The 21,626-nt window shown below is 37.3% G+C and overlaps 1 protein-coding gene across 12 annotated transcripts in view; it reads right to left on the bottom strand.

Moving 5' to 3' along the window:
• Positions 1–21,626, bottom strand: part of LOC128685760 (protein tramtrack, beta isoform) — a 149,873-nt gene that overhangs the window by 74,224 nt on the left and 54,023 nt on the right. The window contains exon 6 of one of the 12 annotated variants that reach the window (XM_053772389.2): positions 4,258–4,691. The exons of 10 other annotated variants lie outside the window; for them this stretch is intronic. In XM_053772389.2, coding sequence (XP_053628364.1) covers positions 4,338–4,691 — 354 coding nt within the window. In that variant the 3' untranslated portion in view covers positions 4,258–4,337. Of the gene's footprint in view, positions 1–4,257; positions 4,692–11,259; positions 14,037–21,626 lie in introns of those variants that run through there. One more of the 12 variants, XM_053772391.2, reaches the window with a different exon arrangement.

The raw sequence follows: 21,626 nt of genomic DNA, 5'->3' as shown, positions 1-21,626 counted from the left end.
TTTGCCCCCAATGTGAAAGATTACCTAACTGAAAAGAAATTAGAACTTAAGTGCCTCCTGGTGTTAGACAATGCCCCTGGTCATCCTACAGACGTGGCAGAGCGACTTTATGGGGACATGAGCTTCATTAAGGTGAAGTTTTTGCCTCCTAATACCACTCCTCTCCTGCAGCCCATGGACCAGCAGGTTATTTCCAACTTCAAGAAACTGTACACAAAAGCTCTGTTTGAAAGGTGCTTTGTAATGACCTCAGAAACTCAACTGACTCTAAGAGAGTTTTGGAGAGATCACTTTAATATCCTCAATTGTGTAAACCTTATAGGTAAGGCTTGGGAGGAAGTGACTAAGAGGACCTTGAACTCTGCTTGGAAGAAACTGTGGCCAGAATGTGTAGACAAAAGGGATTTTGAAGGGTTTGAGGCTAACCCTGAGAATCCTGTGCCAGTTGAGGAATCCATTGTGGCATTGGGAAAGTCCTTGGGGTTGGAGGTTAGTGGGGAGGATGTGGAAGAGTTGGTGGAGGAGGACAATGAAGAACTAACCACTGATGAGCTGATAGATCAACTTCAAGAGCAAGAGGCCAGACCTGGGGAAACTGGTTCAGAGGAGGGGAGAGAGAAATTGAAGAAGTTGCCTACTACAAAGATAAAGGAAATCTGTGCAAAGTGGCTTGAAGTGCAAACCTTCATGGATGAAAATCACCCTCACACAGCTATTGCAAGCCGTGTTGGCAACCTGTACACTGACAATGTTGTGAAACACTTTAGGGAAGTGATAAAGGAACGAGAGGTACAGGCCACTATGGACAGATATCTTGTGCGAAAGAAGTCCAGTGACTCTGAAGCTGGCCCTAGTGGCATTAAAAAAAGAAGGGAAGTAACCCCAGAAAAGGACTTACTACCTCAAGTCCTAATGGAAGGGGATTCCCCTTCTAAACAGTAAGAAGATAATGCTCTCCCCTCCTCCCATCCCATCAATCATCACCAGATCTTCAATAAAAGTAAGTGTCATGTAAGTGTGCATGCCTTTTTCAGTTTGTGTGTATTAAAATTAATATTTCATGTGGTAAAAAAAAATTTTTTTTCATACTTTTGGGTGTCTTGCACGGATTAATTTTATTTCCATTATTTCTTATGGGGAAAATTCATTCACATAACGATTATTTCGCATAACAATTACCCCTCTTGCACGGATTAAAATCGTTAACCGGGGGTCCACTGTATATATATATATATATATACATAATATTTATATATATATATATATATATATATATAAAATATATATATATATATATATTATATATATATATATATATATATATATATATAAGAAGCTCATTTCAGCATCATCACTAATGAATATCAACAACAAAAGTGCCACTAAATAAGACTAATGTATTTTTTGTTTATAAATGAATACACACAAGTTCTTATTAATAACTGTGTCACTGATCTACTTCACTTTCATATTTGTTTTTGCTGTAATATTTAAGAGGTTTTCCCAAAGAAATTAATCTTTAAGTTAGTTTTGACGAGGAAATAAAAAAAACCCTTATGACAACTTAAAAAGGTTAAAAGAGTTAAGAATCACTGCAATTATGCTGAATAATCTGTAAACACTGGTACATATTAGCAATTTATTTTTTGACTGACTTCAAAATTAGGAGAAATACCATCTTCTGAAGCAGACCAGGTCCCAACCATTTTGCACAGATGGAGTACTGCTGAGTAGTTTCACAACAGGTAAAGCAATGTTTAAAGAATTACTTTTTAAATACTGCTTGTTCTACAAGTTTCTATTGTCTTTTGTGGCTCTGGATATATATAAAGACTTCTTGTAACTTATACATCATTTCTTCTTTCTTTTCCTCCATTTTTTATTCCATTTTCTTTGGGAGGTTCTGAATGCAAACTAGCATTAGCTGTGGTTCTGAGATATACATTTTTCCCTTGAACTTGTTCAACAGTGTCTAAAGTTTGGAATAGAGTTTTCTCAAAGCTTTTACTCATCTGTCTCTCCCCGATGATTAACTTGGCATTATTCTAGGTGTTGTTGAATTAGACACATGTGCAACTCTTGGGTATCTTTATTGAGGAAACGTTTCACCACACAGTGGCTTCATCAGTCCATACAAAGGAGAAACTTGAAGAACAGGAGGAGAATGAGGTAATCAGTCCCTCAGCCTTGAGTCGATGTGGTCAGTCCATCAATCTTGAATAGAATACGGCATATGAGCGGAGAAGCAGCTTATAAACCGTAGACAGGTGAGGGGCAGCAGTCGTAGGTGGTGTCACATTTGTCCAATGTGGAAGTAGGTCGTGCCCAAGGGTTAGGCAAGTGAAGAATTCCCAAGTATTAAGATCCCAAGAAGTTGCAGTGTCTGACAGGATTGTAGATGAATGGTTCAGAGAACCGACATGTTGTTGAATTAGACACATGTGCAACTCTTGGGAATGGTTCTCTGAACCATTCATCTACAATCCTGTCAGACACTGCAACTTCTTGGGATCTTAATACTTGGGAATTCTTCACTTGCCTAACCCTTGGGCACGACCTACTTCCACATTGGACAAATGTGACACCACCTACGACTGCTGCCCCTCACCTGTCTACGGTTTATAAGCTGCTTCTCCGCTCATATGCCATATTCTATTCAAGATTGATGGACTGACCACATCGACTCAAGGCTGAGGGACTGGTTACCTCATTCTCCTCCTGTTCTTCAAGTTTCTCCTTTGTATGGACTGATGAAGCCACTGTGTGGCAAAACGTTTCCTCAATAAAGATACCCAAGAGTTGCACACGTGTCTAATTCAACAACATGTCGGTTCTCTGAACCATTCATCTACAATTATTCTAGGTCATGACATGAGCATGTTTCTTGTGGTGGTTACACATGTTTGTTGTGCTTGCCAAGATATCTAGTATATTCCTGAACCCCTGTATTAATGTTCTGTGATGTTTCTCCCACACACTTTGTTACTTCCTGCCCTTCCCCCCAAGAACTGGTCTAGATGCACACACTTGGTGCAAGAGGTTGTTCTGGTACCTGATTGTTTTAGTTTTCTGTCAAGAGGCCTCAATACTGCTTGACATGAGCAAGCACAAGACTGTAGTGGTAGAACTCCCTGGTGGAAGAATGACACCATTTCCTGGTGCCACTAAAGATTTGTATTAACTTTCCCTGCATCCTTTGATAAGAAGTTGGGGGAGGCATTAATTTAGTGAGTGTTTGTAACAAGTATTGACAGACTTCCTCAAGGAACCCCTAGCTGTTAACTGTGTGCTTAGAGCAAGAAACTTGCAAGAATGAAGCAAAATTTCACCAATATAGAATATCTCGTACGCTTCTGTTCAGACCAAAACATGAAAACCAAAAACAGCAAACTTATACTATTGGTTTCTTTCTTAGTAAAGACAGACCTTACTACCAAAATTCCCTGTGAAAGACTGAAATGACTTTTCATGAATATTCCTGACATGTCATCAAAGGATGCAAAGGGAGGATCACATAAGTCTTCAATTATGCCAGGAATGTGAGTGACCCTGACATGGATCATTTCTTCTATCTACCATCACTAGGGTAATCACACATGTCAGATAAGTAAAACAATGAAAAGACATCCCTAGGGCAGCCAATCAAAGCACTATAAACATCGGTTTTGGCATCAACACCAGCCACTAAAGTGGTTACAATAAAATATATGCACCAGCAACACATATATGTTTGGGGCACACAACACATTTGTAATTTTTCAACAAATTTGACAAAACTCATCTTTAGGAAAACATCATCTGCTTAACAGCTTGTTCTTATGTGGTACTCTTTCTTCTGGTTTTTGTCAGCAATCCTCCTCACACGTCATTTTTTTTTTTTACAGAAATATGAGGTAAATAAAAGTAAAAGTAAAGATACCACAGAAAGACTACATGTATTATTCAATTTATTTAGAATCAATATGCTGTACTCTACATCATGTTATATGAGTAAACGTCCAAGAATTGTTAATTAATGTAATACAAGCATGTTCATCACAGTTTGTTACTTATGGAGTAGGTATGTTTATAAGTCATTCTGCAAAATTGCATGCATGCGTGTGTGTGTGTGTGTATATATATATATATATATATATATATATATATATATATATATATATATATATATATATATACACACACCCTGCCTCGGTGGGAGACGGCCGACTTGTTGAAAAAAAAAAAAAAAATATACACACACACACACACACACACACACACACACACACACACACACACACACACACACACACATCACATACATCACATGCATCACATATACACACACCTGCAATTTTTCAGTACTGACTAACAGGTGGAATTTTTCCCATATGAGTACATAAGTGACTTCTAAGATTAGTCTTCTGGGCAAAACTCTGAGGACACAATGGGCACATGTAGGGTTTTTCACCAGTGTGGGTTCGAATATGACTATTCAAAGTGCCTTTCTGAACAAACCGGGATGGACAATATGGACATGAATATGGCTTCTCCCCAGTATGAGTGCGAATGTGATCAATTAAATGATTTTTTCGTGCAGTGGAATAAGAACAGTATGGGCACTGGTGCAACTTCATTTTGGGAACGACAGTCTTCCTGGCTGCAGTGGCTCCGTCCCTGCTAGGCCCCTCAATGGCACTCTCCGCTCCTCCCTGTCGGAGACGGCTTCTATTTTAGGGTCATGAAGTAAAAATCTAAAATAATCTTATGTTGGAATTAAACACAAAATCTCCCATATTCTTTATTAAAAATGTCAATGACTTATAAGAATGCTGTTATACATGTACTGTACTCAAAAATAGTACAGTATAATGCATATCGTATTTAGTGTGAGCTTTTTTGCAGATATAACGCCTCTTCTGGAGAAAATGACCATTATAAAAGTAATACAATATATTCTATGGTCTTAATACATACATATGTACACAAACACACACACCAGCAGTAATGCAATATACAGTGGACCCCCGCATAACGATCACCTCCCAATGCGACCAATTATGTAAGTGTATTTATGTAAGTGCATTTGTACGTGTATGTTTGGGGGTCTGAAATGGACTAATCTACCTCTCAATATTCCTTATGGGAACAAATTCGGTCAGTACTGGCACCTGAACATACTTCTGGAATGAAAAAATATCGTTAACCGGGGGTCCACTGTATTTGACAGTCCAAATACATACATATATACTACATATAAACATACATACATACACTGGCAAAGGACTAGAGAAATCATGATTAGGACATACAAGATACTCTAAGAAACTGTTAAAGCAGATAGGGGGCTTACTTGAATGGAAGGACCAGGAACAGGGAACATAAATAGAGATAATTATTTTTATAATCACTGTTCTACTCAAAATGTGCCAAACCCACAAGGGTCATAAAGCATTGCAAGGCTGAGAGGAGAGGCAGCCTGGACTGGAAGGACCAGTAATAGGGAAAACATTAATGGAAGATAAAAAGACACGAGTCATATTATTATATTCACAAAATATGCCAAACTTATATGGGCCATAAAGCACTACATTATTATTATAATAAAAAAGAAGCGCTAAGCCACAAGGGCTAAACAGCGCTGCAGGGCAGGAAGGAAGCGAGGGCATCAGGTGGCAAAAGGGAGATGGATGAGTAATAGGTTACGGATAACAGCGGGGTAGTGGATTGTGAAAGGGTAAAGGGCAGCAAGAGACTGAACTAGAAAGGGCTGAGGGGAGTGCGAAAAGTATCATCAGAGTTTGTGGAGTAAATCAGTCGTTGTCAAGAAGTCAATGAGAGAGTCAGGATTAAAGGAGGGTCCATCAGCAAGAAGGGAAGGTAAAGAGAAAGTAGTAGAACGAAGACAACGTTGGAGGTAAATTCTGCGTGCTCGTTGATAGAGAGGGCAGTCTAACAGAATGTGGCTAATCAATACTGGAACTTGACACTGCTCACAGAGAGGAATAGGGTGCCTCTCCATGAGATACCCATGAGTAAGACAAGTGTGGCCAATGCGAAGGCGGGAGAGAGTGGTCTCCCAACCTCGGCACTGATGACAAGAAGACGGCCAGTAACCTATGCTCGGTTTAATAGAATGAAGTTTGTTACCGAGCAGAGTTGACCAACGCTGTTGCCAACGGGTGCGAAGGTGGGTAGCTATTGCACTACAAGGCTGAGGGAGGATATCGGCAAAAGGATATGTATGAATGGCACGATTATAAGCTAATAAGGAAAGTCAGAGTTGGTATAACAAGTCAGTCTCAGTCAAATAATAAAAATAGAGGAATAATATATTTTTAGAAAAAAATTAATACGCCTAGCTTCATGGTATAATTATTATTATACGTATTTATTTAAAGTGCTAAACTCGTGTGGATCACTCAGAATGAGGAGTGGTGGAGGCTTGATCCTTGAAGCACTACTAGTGAGAGAGAGATGATGCACTTGCAGCCAGCCAAGTTAAGCAGTTTCAGTAAAAAAAAGTGTATAAGTTGAAGACAGGGCTTTCCAAAGGAAAGGCAAAGTGAGGGCATGCTAGGGATGGTAACTCTCAGGTCAGCTGCTGCCAAGACTGCCTAGCTGATTTTATAACTGCACAGCACACATGAAGCTCACTGGGCTGTAGTGAAGTATGTAATCTGGTGTGTGAGCCATTCACCTCATGTAGAGGAAATGGAAGAGGTCTAAAATATGAGGAATGAGATCTGAAACAACAGTTGTCTTGACTGCAGAGTGAAAGGAATGTGGCTAGGTATCACACTGAAAACTTGCAAATTGCTGTTGAGAGTCAAGAGTGCCAAAACCATAGTCAGAGACAATGTAGAAGAATCAATAACAATATATACTCCTAAAAGTTTTTTATTTTAACCCTTTGACTGTCGCAACCCCCAATCCTGAGGTGTCTCCTGGTGTCGCAAAATTAAAAAAAAAAATTATTTTTTCTTATGAAATGATAGAGAATCTTTTCCCGATTGTAATGACACCAAAAAAACGAAATTTGACGGAAAACTGATGGAATTATGCTCTCGCGAAGTTAGCGACCTCGGCACTGTTTACAAATCGGCGATTTCGCCCACTTTGAGCCCTATTTTCGGCTAATTTCATTGTTCCAGTCGCCCAACCTCATAGCTATTTCTTTAGAACTCCATTTTTTCTATCGATTGAGTACAAGAAACTGCCCATTTACCGATTTCAACTACCTAATAATGTGGTCAGAAATTTGCAATTTGGCCAATTTCACGAAAACTAAAAAATATGACAATTTCAAAATATGGTCCAGAATGAACAATGCAGACATTCCTGGCTCTAAAATAACATTTTCTTTGTTCATCAGTTATGTTTCCAGGCTCCTCTGATATTACTCTTGCTTTCTATATTGAATTTTTATTCAAACAAAAAATAGAAGACCTACTATTATGCAGACTACTGCAATACTGTAATAATTGTATAAATAACATCAACCCATTCATGACCGCATATTAGAATGGCTAGTTGGACATTTATTGGACAATGGCATCATCTGTTTACTTTTGAACATTGATTTTTGCCAAACATTTCCCCTACTTTGAGCTCCATTTCTAGGTTCTTTTTATAGTAAAATCAATCAAAATCACCTCTATTTCTATAATATATTTTCCATTCTATCAAATGAGACCAAGAAAACGAGAATACAACCATAAATGCTATATGAAAATAGACCACAAAGTCGGCATTTTAATTAAAAAAAAAACGATCAGAGTTTTTTTTTTCCTCATTATGCACTGCATGCTCCAGGATTTTTTTTATATGGTGCACACTGACCACACAGACCCATTCTCTCACATGTGGGCCTACCAGCTTTCTCCTGCTTGATTTGAAGCCGCTAGAATTTATGAGTATATATACGTCAAACACGGTACCTCGTAAGACGTATATATACGGCCGCGACAGTCAAAGGGTTAATCAGAAGGTAAGCATTAAACTCATAGGGTCATACAGTGCCTGGGAAATGGAAGGCATTCAGGGTCAATTCAAGGAAGGGAGGCTAAGTCCGGTATCATAGCTCTAGAGCGCCCTCACTGATTTCCCTTGAGGGGTACTAAAGCAATAAAAATTAAACATTAGCTCCCCACTTTCCCACCCACCATCATGTCTAGCAAGGGAAGCCTTACATATTACTAAAACAATGACCTCAGGGCTAAGGAAGAGGAATATGTGAGAGATCAACAAAGCACCTAATAGCAGTCACAGGGAGAGGGGAAAAAAAAGCCCTCCTCAATAACTGCTACGTACTGGCCAAAAAATAAACTGCCCACTGGAGAGAGGAAAGCATTGCAAGACCAACTAACTGATTCAGTAGCCTCCTGTTTGACCTCTATTCCCCACCAAAGATGTGTTACCCACCCAAGGACACCACAGTATAGTAAATGCAATGGAAAGTCCTTAGTTTAGCCTTTACATATGAAGGCCACCCCAAGGGAGGCTGAAGCAAATTCGGCACAGTCAACAACAAAAACTATAATGCCCCACCACATATATAAAGGAGCTTCTTTCAGAGGAAGTTTATGAGTCACAGGGATGTCAGAAAATACTTTCAATCTTTGGGTAGTAAAGTTTTAATGGCAGGTATAATAATGCTAAAGTGGCCTGAAATCAACAATGCTGAACAACAAAGCTTTATTATTCATATGGCAGGGCAAGAATTGAAGACTTGAGTCTCACAAACATAAATTAGTGAGCGTGTTAGATAGGAGTGAAGACAAATGGTTTTTGAAACCTGACGAGCTGTTGGAGTGTGAGCAAGGTAATATTTTGTGAAGGGATTCAGGGAAACTGGTTAGCCAGATTTGAGTCCTGGAAGTGGGAAGTACAGTGCCTGTGCTCTAAAGGGACATTTGTTGTTTAGAGGGACATCTGAATTTTTGTATCTGCATGCCTCGGGCAAGACAGTGATAGTGTGAAAATGCTAAGTACTGATGGTGGTGCACATCTTCAGACCCTCCAGTGATTTACTAGACAACATTAGGAACAAAGGTAAAAGAATATTAAGAAAACTGGAAGCCTCACCCCTTGTGTATGTAAATAAAACACACAATGCAGGTTATGGAGTTTTATTGTGAAGATGTTTTGTCCAGCAGGGACTTGATCAATTAATAAAAGTCTCTGTTGGATGAAACATCTTCACAATAAAATGCCATAACCCATAAGGTGTCTTATTTATGTAATGTTAACCCTTTCAGGGTCCCCAGGCCCTCTCCCAGACTTGTTCTCAGGGTCCCCAAATTAAAAAAAAAAATTACTTTTTCTTGTGAAAAGATAGAGAATCTTTTCCCGATCATAATGACACCAAAAGTATGAAATCTGATGGAAAACTTACGGAATTATGCTCTCGCGAAGTTAGCGGTCTCGACGATGTTCACGCATTGGCGATTTTGCCCACTTTGAGCCCTATTTTCAGTCAAGTCCAGTGTACTAGTTGACAAAAATCATAACTATTTCGCTAGAATTCCATTTTTTCTATCGAATGAGTACAAGAAACCACCCATTTACCGATTTCAACTATCCAATAAAGTGGTCAGAATTTAGCAATTTTGCCAATTTCACACAAATTTCAAAAGATGCCAATTTCCGAATAGGGTCCAGAATAAACAAGAAAGACATTCCTGGCACTAAAATAACAAGTTCTCTGTTCGTTAGTCACATCCCCAGGCCCCTCTTATATTTCTTTGGCTTTCTATTTTTTGTAAGAATAAAAATTCAAAGTGGAAGATTTACTGTTATGCAGACTACTGCATTAGTGTAGAAATGGTATAAATAATATCAGCGCACTTGTGAAAGAATATTAGACTCACATTTGGCATGATTTGTTTACTTTTGAACTTTGGTAAAAATCGAACATTTCTGCTACTTTGAGCTCAATTTCAAGGTACTTTTCATTGTAAAACCAGTCCAAATCATCTCAATTTCTGTAATATATCTTCCATTCTATAAAATGAGACGAGGAAAACTAGAATACAACAATAAATACCATACGAAAATACAGTGCAAAGTCGCTGTTTTAATCCAAAAACACGGTCAAAGTTTTTTTTTTCTCATTACGCACTGTGTGCTGCAGGATTTTTTTTATACAGTAGACCCCCGGTTAACGATATTTTTTCACTCCATAAGTATGTTCAGGTGCCAGTACTGACCGAATTTATTCCCATAAGGAATATTGTGAAGTAGATTAGTCCATTTCAGACCCCCAAACATACACGTACAAACGCACTTACATAAATACACTTACATAATTGGTCGCATTCGGAGGTAATCGTTATGCGGGGGTCCACTGTACTGCGCACACTGACCACATAGACCCATTCTTTCATATGTAGGCCTACCAGCTTTCTCTCACTAGATTTGAGAGAGCTAGAATTTAGGCGTACTAGTATGTCAAAAACCCTGGGGCGTAAGCCTTACTAGTACGGCCGAAACTTAAAAGGGTTAATATACTCTACCACTGAGTTATTGTCTAACCCCTTTACCAGCTCCCACTGTTGTGAGATTAACCCTTAAATGGTCCAAACGTATATATAAGTTCACCTGTGCAGCGCCCCGAATATTTTGAGAAAAAAAAGTTTTTTTTTTTATAGGGAAAAAGAACAAGTGGTACCCAGACGTCTCCAATTTTTTTCATATGGCGCACAATGAGTGCACACACACATTCTCTCATGTCTAGGTGACTCAGGCCTATCATGCCAATGTTGAATGAATGCCAAATGAAACGTATATATACGTTTGGGGCCCTAAGCGAGAGAACGTATATATATGTTTGGACCGTTTAAAGGTTAATATGCTGCAACTAAAAGACAGTAATTCTTCCCCCCCTTCCCCTCCACTGATTGCTAACCTGCCTCTACCTTTGCAAAAATTTATTTGATTTTATCAACTTATGCACAGATTATACTGATTTTGCTGTTTTTCAGTTCCAGTGTCAAAAGTTGTTCAGTTTATTTCTAGAATCTCTTATAAAACACCATTTTTTTTTTAGACAAAATGCCCACCTCCCACCAAAGGTGACAAAAAAAAAAAATACATTCACCATCATTAATTCAATACCAATATTGCAACATCCCCATCCCTCCTTCAGAGCATTTACAATGAAGTGCTAAACTTACATAGGTCATTCAGAGCTAAACCAACAACTTAAAGGTTTCCCACTGCCCTTGAAAGATAGAAGACAATCTCTTAAAAATACTGTAGAAGGATATGAAAGTTCAATTAAGGAAGCTTTTATTGAATTACCAACAGGGAGAACAAAGGGGAGGAGGGACACAATTTCAAATTAGTATAATGAGATGTAGAAAAAACACAATAGCAAGTACAGTACTTCTTTTCAAATAGTGGTAGATAGATGGAATGGACTGATAAAGCTTAAATGTGATACACCCATAGGAAATTTAAAGTACTATAGTCTGTGCTAGAACCACTAAAAATCTAAGGTAGTCTGTGATACAACCACTACATAATTAAGGTAATTAGAGCTACAACCATTGGAAATTTAAAGTAGTCTGTGCTACCACTGGAAATTTAAGGTAGTCTGTACTACCACTGGAAATTTAAGGCAGTCTGAACCACAACCAATGGAAACCCAAGGTAGTCTGTGCCACGAGTGGAAATCTAGAGCAGACACCACAAGCGTAAGTTTAATGTTATATAATACAACCTTCTATCCTAAAAAAAAAAAAAGGGGGGGGGGCATCAGTTTATGCTCTGGGGGGGGCATCAGTTTATGCTCTGGGGGGGGCATCAGTTTATGCTCTGGGGGGGCATCAGTTTATGCTCTGGGGGGGCATCAGTTTATGCTCTGGGGGGGGGCATCAGTTTATGCTCTGGGGGGGGCATCAGTTTATGCTCTGGGGGGGGGCATCAGTTTATGCTCTTACTTACGATTAAAACTTAAACGTAAAAATTTCCATAGATTTGCAAATATCAGGTATATTATAGGACATAAAAATGCCCCAGAAACTGAACCACAGTGTATACCCAAACTGACCTTAATGTGTGTGTTTGTAATATTATTTCTCTTATTAAAATGGGTTTTCATTAAAATATGCAGTTATTACCTGTACTATCTTATGATACTTTTAGTATATTTTTTTTTAACCACACTGGCCATCTCCCTTCAGGGTAAGATGACCAGGAAACAAATTCCCCAACATTCATTCAACAGTCATCTTGATAGAAGTATATGAACATCACAATTCAAACAGCCCTCTAAACTACTACATCCCTACACTTCCTTCAGAGATGTTTCCCACCACCAGGACTCATGTCCAAATCCTTTCATAAGCATTACCTTGCTCACACTCCAATAGCACATTAAATCCTATATAAAAAAAGCTTGTTTCCACTTACTCATTATTTGTTAATGATTAACATTACAGTGGCTACTGTGGAAATAATGTTAGCCAAATCATACTTAAGATTTCCAGCTGGCCTCTGGGTTTTCTGGCAGTTTTACTTAATTGCCTTTATGTACTTTTTAAATATTAAACATTAAAATAAAATTACAGATTATGTTACATTTCCTCTTTGCAAAAGTATTTCCTTTATTCTGATTCCTAAGATGAATAGAAATAATGTGAAAATGATAACATGAAAAATGCCTGTAGAGGCGACCCCTACGTTAGCGACCTAGTCGGTTCTGGGAGAACCTTTGCTAGCCATGCTGTTGCGATGAACTGTTATTGCCCATGAGCACAATGTTACAAATGGAAGTTTTGATCCTGTGAAAATTAGATTTTTAAGGGCTATCTCATCAGGAAATAAATGGTCATAAATGCAATGAACAGAGAGGCACAAGTCAGGAGTCGCCCATACATGATCCTGTACTAAAGCTGGCATCTGCATATTATTTTACTATTTAATTTGGTTACTAGTCACTACACCAATATATTAACACACAAACAGGTACCTAAATCTAACCACTATAATGCCTTTTACAGGTACCTGTACTGTAATACAATCGTAAATTGTTAATGAGTATAAATCTTTACGGTGAAGTCTTTACACGTGTTATAATGCATCACAAACCTACCAGTAGACTTATTCTATTTTTTACTTTAGTAATGACTTAGCATTTTTTCCTTGTGAGGACTATAATATGCCATGTTCTGAAGTTGAAAATCAATGAAGCAAAAAAGAAAATTGGTACGATACATCCTATAAAACAAATAACTGCAGATGATGTATTTAGCTAGACACACTATGCTGCTATGCATAACAGCATTGACAAAATTTGTTGAATAAATAAGTATTAAAGAGGATGAGGATAAATGAAGTCATTTTCCACTTTGCACAATATTTCAAAGCCATTTTTACTATAACATTAAAATAATATATTAATTGTTAATAATAAAATAAATATTTTCTCCAGTAAAGATATAAAATAAATATTAATTGAGAAAAATAAATGTGAAATGCTTACTTTTTCCAGATATACATCTAACCGGGTAACATTTTATAGGCTACAAAATACAATAAATAATAATCACTACTACACTGCCATTAAATTTAATATGTACTCTATTTAATTAAACATATGAGATACTAGTTTTATGATCCTTAAAAATCTGATGATACAATGAACAAAGTTTGTCTTTAGTATGGATATGAATGAGAGTCTGAAGAGTACTAATGTGAAAGAACTGAAGAGTACAGTATTTGCAAGAATATTACTTGCTTTCAGTGTGATTGTGCAAATGAAGAATTAAAGCACGTTTCTTGGAAGTTGAATATGTACAATACATACAATGATGTTTTAATTTTGCCCTATTGTGAGTGAGCAGGTGTTTACGAAGAGCATTTGTTTGAATAAATCGAGAAGGACAATAATGGCATGCATATGGTCTCTCTCCCGTATGGGTGCGAATGTGTATCTTTAAGTGGTCTTTCCTGTAAGTGTCGTATGGACAGTAGGGACACTGGTGCAACTTGGTAGCAGAAGTTTGACTTGACCTGGATCCAGTAGCTCCCACACCTGCTTTATCACTGTCCTGTAGGGAATGTTTGCCTTTTGTCATTCACCAAAAGTCAGCAATGATGACAATGTCATTAATTCCAGTTAGGAATCTTAAATATTTCTGCAAAGTACACAATTTAAAAAACTACAGTACTACACAAAATATATTATCTCTGGGTTCAGAAATGACTGTCATATGTTCACAGCAGACACTCACGGCAAAGCAACTCTCATTTATAAAGTATTTCACATGCAGTGGGTGAAACATGTAAATGAAAAAAAAAAAGCCTTTGCTACAAATGTCCTTTTATTACCATTTTGTCAGCCTACAACCATTACTCAACATACTTTATGTTATATACTAGAGCTAAATCTCCAATATAAAACCCACATTAACTTACTCTAGTTCCTATATTAATATCCTGTGCTATAGTACACTATATCAATGTTAGTTTATAAAAGGTAGCGGCCTCAAATCTAGTGGGAGAAAGCTGGTAGGCCTTCATATGAAAGAATGGGTCTATGTGGTCAGTGTGCACAGTCTAACAAAAATCCTGCAGCACACAGTGCATAATGAGAAAAAAAAAACTTTGACCATTTTTTTGGAATAAATCAGCGACTTTGCAGTGTATTTTCGTATGGTATTTATTGTTGTATTCTAGTTTTCTTGGTCTCATTTTATAGAATGGAAGACATATTACAGAAATTGAGATGATTTTGACTGGTTTTACAATGAAAGGTGCCTTGAAATTGAGCTCAAAGTAGCAAAAATGTTCGATTTTTACCAAACTTCAAAAGTAAACAAATCGTGCCAAGCGTGCAATACACGTCAACTGGTGAGTCTAATATTCTTTCACAAGTGCACCAATAATATTTATACCATTTTTTACACTAATGCAGTAGTCTGCATAACAGTAAATCTTATATTTTTTGTGAGAATAAAAATTCAAAGTGGAAAGCAAAAGAATATAAGAGGGGCCTTGAGACGTGACTAATGACTAGAGGAAATGTCATTTTAGTCCCAGGAATGTCTTTCTTGTTTATTCTGGACCCTATTCAGAAATTGGCATCTTTTGAAATTTGTGTGAAATTGGCAAAATTGCTAAATTCTGACCACTGTACTGGATAGATGAATTTCATAAATGGGTGGTTTCTTGCACCCATTCGATAGAAAAAATGGGGTTCTAGCGAAATATTCATGTTTTTTGTCGACTAGTACAGTGAAATTGGCCGAAAATGGGGCTCAAAGTGGGCAAAATCGACGATGCATAAACATCGCCGAGACCGCTAACTTTGCGAGAGCATAATTCCGTAAGTTTTCTATCAAATTTCAAACTTTTGGTGTCTTTATGATCGGGAAAAGATTCTCTATCTTTTCATAAGAGAAAATATTTTTTTTTTTTTAAATTTGGCCGACCCTGAGAACGAGTTTCGGAGAGGGCCTGTCGACCCTCAAAGGGTTAATAACCTAAATGCCTCTCCTTGTCATCTATTTTAGCAACTTTGAGGCATATTCTGTAGTGGGTTTCATGGTCTTACTGGCATTTTCTTGATATCAGTTGCCAGACTATTGAAATAGAGATGATCTGTTGCAGATAGGTAGTGGCTTGAAACAGACTTTTTTGCTGGGTCACCTCATGGACAAGACCCAGGCCATGACCACACTGGCAAACCACTGATTGCACAGGAATTATCTAATTTTTCACAATTTTCTTAACCCTTTCAGGGTCGAGAGGCCTTCTCCTACACTTGTTCTCAGGGTCGAAAATTTTTCGGGAAAAAAAAAAACAAAAATTTTTTTTCTTATGAAAAGATAGAGAATCTTTTCCCGATCATAATGACACCAAAAGCATGAAATTTGATGGAAAACTTACGGAATTATGCTCTCGCAAAGTTAGCAGTCTCGATGATGTTTACGCATCGGCGATTTCGCCCACTTTGAGCCCTATTTTCAGCCAATTCCAGTGTACTAGTCGACAAAAATCATAACTATTTAGCTAGAGTTCCATTTTTTCTATCGAATGAGTACAAGAAACCACCCATTTACCGATTTCAATTATCCAAAAATGTGGTCAGAAATTAGCAATTTTGCCAATTTCACACAAATTTCAAAAGACGCCAATTTCTAAATAGGGTCCAGAATAAACAAGACAAACATTCCTGGCACTAAAATAGCATTTCCTCTGTTCATTAGTCACATCCCCAGGCTCCTCTTACATTTCTTTTGCTTTCCACTTTGAATTTTTATTCTCAGAAAAAATAGATGATTTACTGTTATGCAGACTACTGCATTAGTGTAGAAATAGTATAAATAATATCAGTGCACTTGTGAAAGAATATTAGACTCACCAGTTGACGTGTATTGGACACATGGCATTTATTTATTTATTTTTGAACTTGGGCAAAAATCGAACATTTCTGCTACTAGCTCAATTTCAAGGTACTTTTCATTGTGAAACTAATCGAAATCATCTCAATTTCTGTAATATGTCTTCCATTCTATAAAATGATACCAGGAAAACTAGAATACAACCATAAATACCATATGAAAATACAGTGCAAATTCGCTGTTTTAAACCAAAAACACGGTCAAATTTTTTTTTTTTTCTCATTATGCACTGTGTGCTGTAGGATTTTTTTATACTGTGCACACTGACCACATAGACCCATTCTTTCATATGTAGGCCTACCAGCTTTCTCTCGCTGGATCTGAAGGCGCTAGAATTTAGGCATACTAGCACATCAATAACCCTGGTGCGTAAGCCGTACTAGTACGTCGGAAACCCTGAAAGGATTAAGGTTGGTGTAGGTCTTCATAGTTTGTTTTATGGGTATATACTGGGTTTGCTTCAATTATTTGAATGGCCTAAGCCATGACCAATCATTCTTAGTTACATTTTATTAGCCAAGAAAAAGGTTAAAACTTACATTTTTTGTGATGAGTCCAAAATGGATAGCAAGTACGTGTATTAAATGGGAGAGGCCTGGGCTATGATTCCAGTCAACCAAACTCATAACTATTTCTTCAGAACTCTATTTTTTCTATCGATTGAGTACAAGAAACTGCCCATTTACCGATTTCAACTACCCAATAACATGGTCAGAAATTTGCAATTTGGCCAATTTCACGAAAATTAAAAAATACGACAATTTCAAAATAAGGTCCAGAATGAACAATGCAGACATTCCTGGCTCTAAAATAACATTTTCTTTGTTCATCAGTCATGTCTCCAGGTCCCTGTGATATTACTCTTGCTTTTTATTTTGAAATTTTATTCAAACAAAAAATAGAAGATTTACTGTTATGCAGACTACTGCAATACTGTAATAATTGTAAAAATTACATCAACCCATTCATGACTGCGTATTAGAATGGCTATTTGGACATTTATTGGAAAATGACATCATTTGTTCACTTTTGAACATCGGCAAAAATCAAACATTTCCTGTACTTTGTGCTCCATTTCCAGGTTCTTTTTATAGTAAAATTAATCATTAATGAACAGAGGAAAGGTTGTTTTAGTGGCTGGAATACCTAAATTGGTTATTTTGGCTTCTTTTACTGACTACTGGGTGCTTTATAGGGTAGTTGTGATAGTTCAATGCGAGGTTTCTTGTGCTCAATTGATAGAATGGAAGGCATACAGTACCAGCAAAATAACCAGAAATTAGGTTGCTTTAAGTAAAGGAACTGGATAAAATAGATCTCAAAGTGGGCACAATCAGTGGCATAAAGTGCTCACTGACCTTCAACTTCACAACATTTTTGGTGTTATTATCTTTAGAAAAAGATTCTACCATTTTAAAAGATAATTTTTCTTTAATTGCAACACTGATGGGACATATAATTTCAGGGTTGTGACAGCGTATGGGTCAAACTGTAAGGGAAAATATTACAGAAATAAAAACTACAGGTATTAAGAAACACACATGAAAGAAAAAGTGGTGTATATTCAATTTAAGTGGTAGTTTGTAAGATTTACATGCCATCTTACATGTTTATGAGGCAGAAAGAAAAGATCTGCAAGCTTAACAGAGTGCAAAATATTTAACATGCTTTTTTTTCACAATCACCTGACAAGGTTACAGTACCCCCCTGGATGATTTACTTAATTTTTGCCAACCTACTACGTACCTTAGTCACTATCACAGACTGAAATTTATAAGACTTGAGAAAAGAGCATCAACATCTAAAATCCTGAAACCTGCTAATTTTCTGGAATAGGCAATGTCAATGACTTTAAAGTCATTGTAGAACCACACTGCAACTATTTAGTGCCTCGTAAAAAAATGCAAAAAATGTCGATATAGACATGACAACTTCGAAATGGTACATATAGGGCATTAAAACACATATATTGTGAATGATAAATTATCTCTATTTCGTCTGTACAATTACAATATTTTCTCTATATATTTTTTAACACAGCCGTCTCCCACCATGGCAGGGTGACCCAAGACAGAAAGAAACACTTTCACCATCATTCAACTTTCACAATCACTGTCTTTGCAGAGGCACTCAAATATGATAGTTTAGATATCATTTCAAACAGCCAATATCCCAAACCTTCCTTTAAAGTGTAGGCATTGTACTTCCCACCTCCAGGACTGAAGTCCGGCTAACTGGTTTCCTTGAATCCCTTCAAAAAATATTACCTTGCTCACACTCCAACAGCTCGTCAGGTTCCAAAAATCATTCGACTCTATTCACTCCTAACATGCTCACACATGCCTGCTGCATGTCTAAGCCCCTTGAACACAAAATCTCTTTTACCCCCTTCCCTCCATCCTCTCCTAGGACAACCCATACTCCCTCCTCCCCTCCACTACAGATTTATACACCCTCCAAGTCAATCTATTTTGCTCCATCCTCTCTAAATAACCAAAACAATCTCTACAACCCCTCTTCAGCCTCTGAATAATACTGTTAGTAACTCCACACCTCCCCTAATTTCCACACTACGAATTCTTTGCATAATATTTACACAACACACTGCCCTTAGACATGACATTTCCACTGCCTCCAGCCTCCTCCTTGCTGCAGCATTTACAACCCATGCTTCACACCCATACAAGAGTGTTGGTACCATTATACTCTCGTACATTCCCTTCTTTGCCTCCATGGATAATTTTTTTTTTTTGAGATACCTTAATGAACCACTCACCCTTTTTCCTTCATCAAATCTATGGTTAACATCGTCCTTCATAAACCCATTCACTGACAAGACTACCAAACATTTGAACACATTCACTTCTTCCATACTCCCTCCTTCCAAAGTGATATCCAATTTTTCTTTACCTAACTCATTTGATACCCTTATCACCTTACTCTTATTCTTATCTATATTCACTTTCAACTTTCTTCCTTTACACATATACATATACATGCATACATACATATATATACATACAGGAAGGCCTTTCATAACATGGCTTTAGGTAGCACATTTTTATTTGAACATTAATCAAATTTATATCCCAAAATTATTAAAATGCAGCTTTAGCCTGTGTTTAACATAGCTAAACTGGTAAAAAAAAAATAATTTGGGTTGGGTCTTGCGTGGAAAATTCCCCTCCATGCCACAGGCATCTCCACTGTTATGGGGGGCCTATCTTCTCACTTCTCTTTTCCCTTATTTACACCCACAGCCCACCTACACAGTTTGTGGAACCGTTTCTTACCATTCTCTCTCTCTCTCTCTCTCTCTCTCTCTCTCTCTCTCATTCTCTCTCTCTCTCATTCTTTCTCTCTCACTCTCTCATTCTCTTTTTTTTACATAGGGTTTGACAGGGTTAGGCTAAGGATCTCTCTCTCTCTCTCTCTCTCATTCTCTCTCTCTCTCTTTCTCATTCTCTCTCGTCTGTTTGTTACATATTTTAGGTATTTTCATCGCGACATCACGTCTCTGGATACAGTGCTGGAGGTGGTCATGGATGAGGGGGTTGGTAGGTTGTGGTGGTGGTAGTAGCTACACTACAAAATATTACTGGGTGTGACGGTAGAGGGCGGAAGTAGGTGATGATATGTGGTGTTGGGTGGTGATATTACTGGTAGGTGATGAAAGATGGTTAATAAGCACCCACATCTACAATGTAGAGTATCAGGAACTATCATTTTTGAAAAAAAAATAAATAAATAAAAAAATAAACACTTAAAAAATTTTATACATAGTATGAATTTATATAAAGTGCTGATCTCGGGAACATAACTGCCATGAGAGAGAGAGAGAGAGAGAGTGGGTGGGTAGGTAGAGGGGAGGGAGGAGGGGTGTGTGCACGTGCGTGCGTTTGTGTCGAATAGGTAAAACTGGTCAATTAGCAAGAACTCGTGTAAAATTAAGTCTTTTAAAAAAAAATTCTTATATGTTTAAAGATATATTTTTTCATTTATGTTCATGTAAAAATTAATAATTTTGTACCAAAAATCCTTAGAAAACTTACCTAACTTTATTATAACAAGCCCAATTTAATTTAGCCTAATCCAAGTAAATATATTTTAGATATACAATAATTTAACAATAAACCAACACAATGAAATATTTTTTTTTCATTAGGTTAAGAATAATTTTTGTGAAATTATTGCATACACAAATTTTCACTTGCCTTATTTGGCAAGAAGAGCGTTGCTATTTAAGCCAAAATTGCAAGTTTTACCTATTCGGCAAAACATATACACATACAGTATAGAATGTAGATGGCTGTCAGAATATTACCGTATTTTCTGGCATATAAGGCACAGGCACACAAGTGTTGGCTGCTTGCTGGCACAATGTTTCCAAGCAGTTGTAATGTAACGTTAGTAAACAACTACAAAAGCGTAACCCAAAGCCCACCCTTAACCCTGGCCTTGAGCATTAAAGACACAGGGTGATTTTCCTTTTTTTTTTTTTTTGGGGGGGGGGGGGGGGGCATGCTTTATATGCTGGAAAATATGGTAATCATATACACAATATATAAAAATTTGCTACAGTAACTATTTTGATCAAGGTAGTGAGACCCTCTCAAAGAAGAAAACATGTTAACATCACTCATGCAATAGCTGTCTTGTCAGAAGTGAACACAATCACAATTTAAATGACCTTTCAAACTGCAACATCCCCTAGTCATTATTCAAACTTCAAAGTACAGGTACTCTGGTCTATTTTGATTGCTGCAGTTATTGAGCAATTTTCATTTACCATACTAAGAAAATTTTATAGGTACTGTACCACATTTTGTCATATAATACAAGATCAAAAAATATACATACAGTAAATTTGCTTTGTGTCTAATACGGCAAGAGGACAAAAATAAATATGTGAGCTATGAAGAAATGATGGAGGCATTGGATATATGTACCATCTTTGACTAATAGGAGGAAAAGTGAAGACATGATAATGCTGAATATAATTATATTCAGTATAATTTTTTCATGAATGAGCCTCAAAACCCTGTCAATGTATGCCATATTTCTGACATAACCCTAAATCCACTAGACTTTGAGAAAGTCATTGACAACATGCCCATGCATTCAGCCCCGGGAAACTCTGTGTTCATTAAGAACTGCAAGAAACCCCCCTCTCACAGGCCCTAAGTATGCTATGGAGAAGGAGCACAGACACAGGTGAGATTCCATAGCCACTAA

This window comes from Cherax quadricarinatus, chromosome 23 (genome assembly GCF_038502225.1).
Source record: "Cherax quadricarinatus isolate ZL_2023a chromosome 23, ASM3850222v1, whole genome shotgun sequence".
Classification (NCBI taxonomy): domain Eukaryota; kingdom Metazoa; phylum Arthropoda; class Malacostraca; order Decapoda; family Parastacidae; genus Cherax; species Cherax quadricarinatus.
This window is presented reverse-complemented; position numbering and strand designations above follow the sequence as displayed.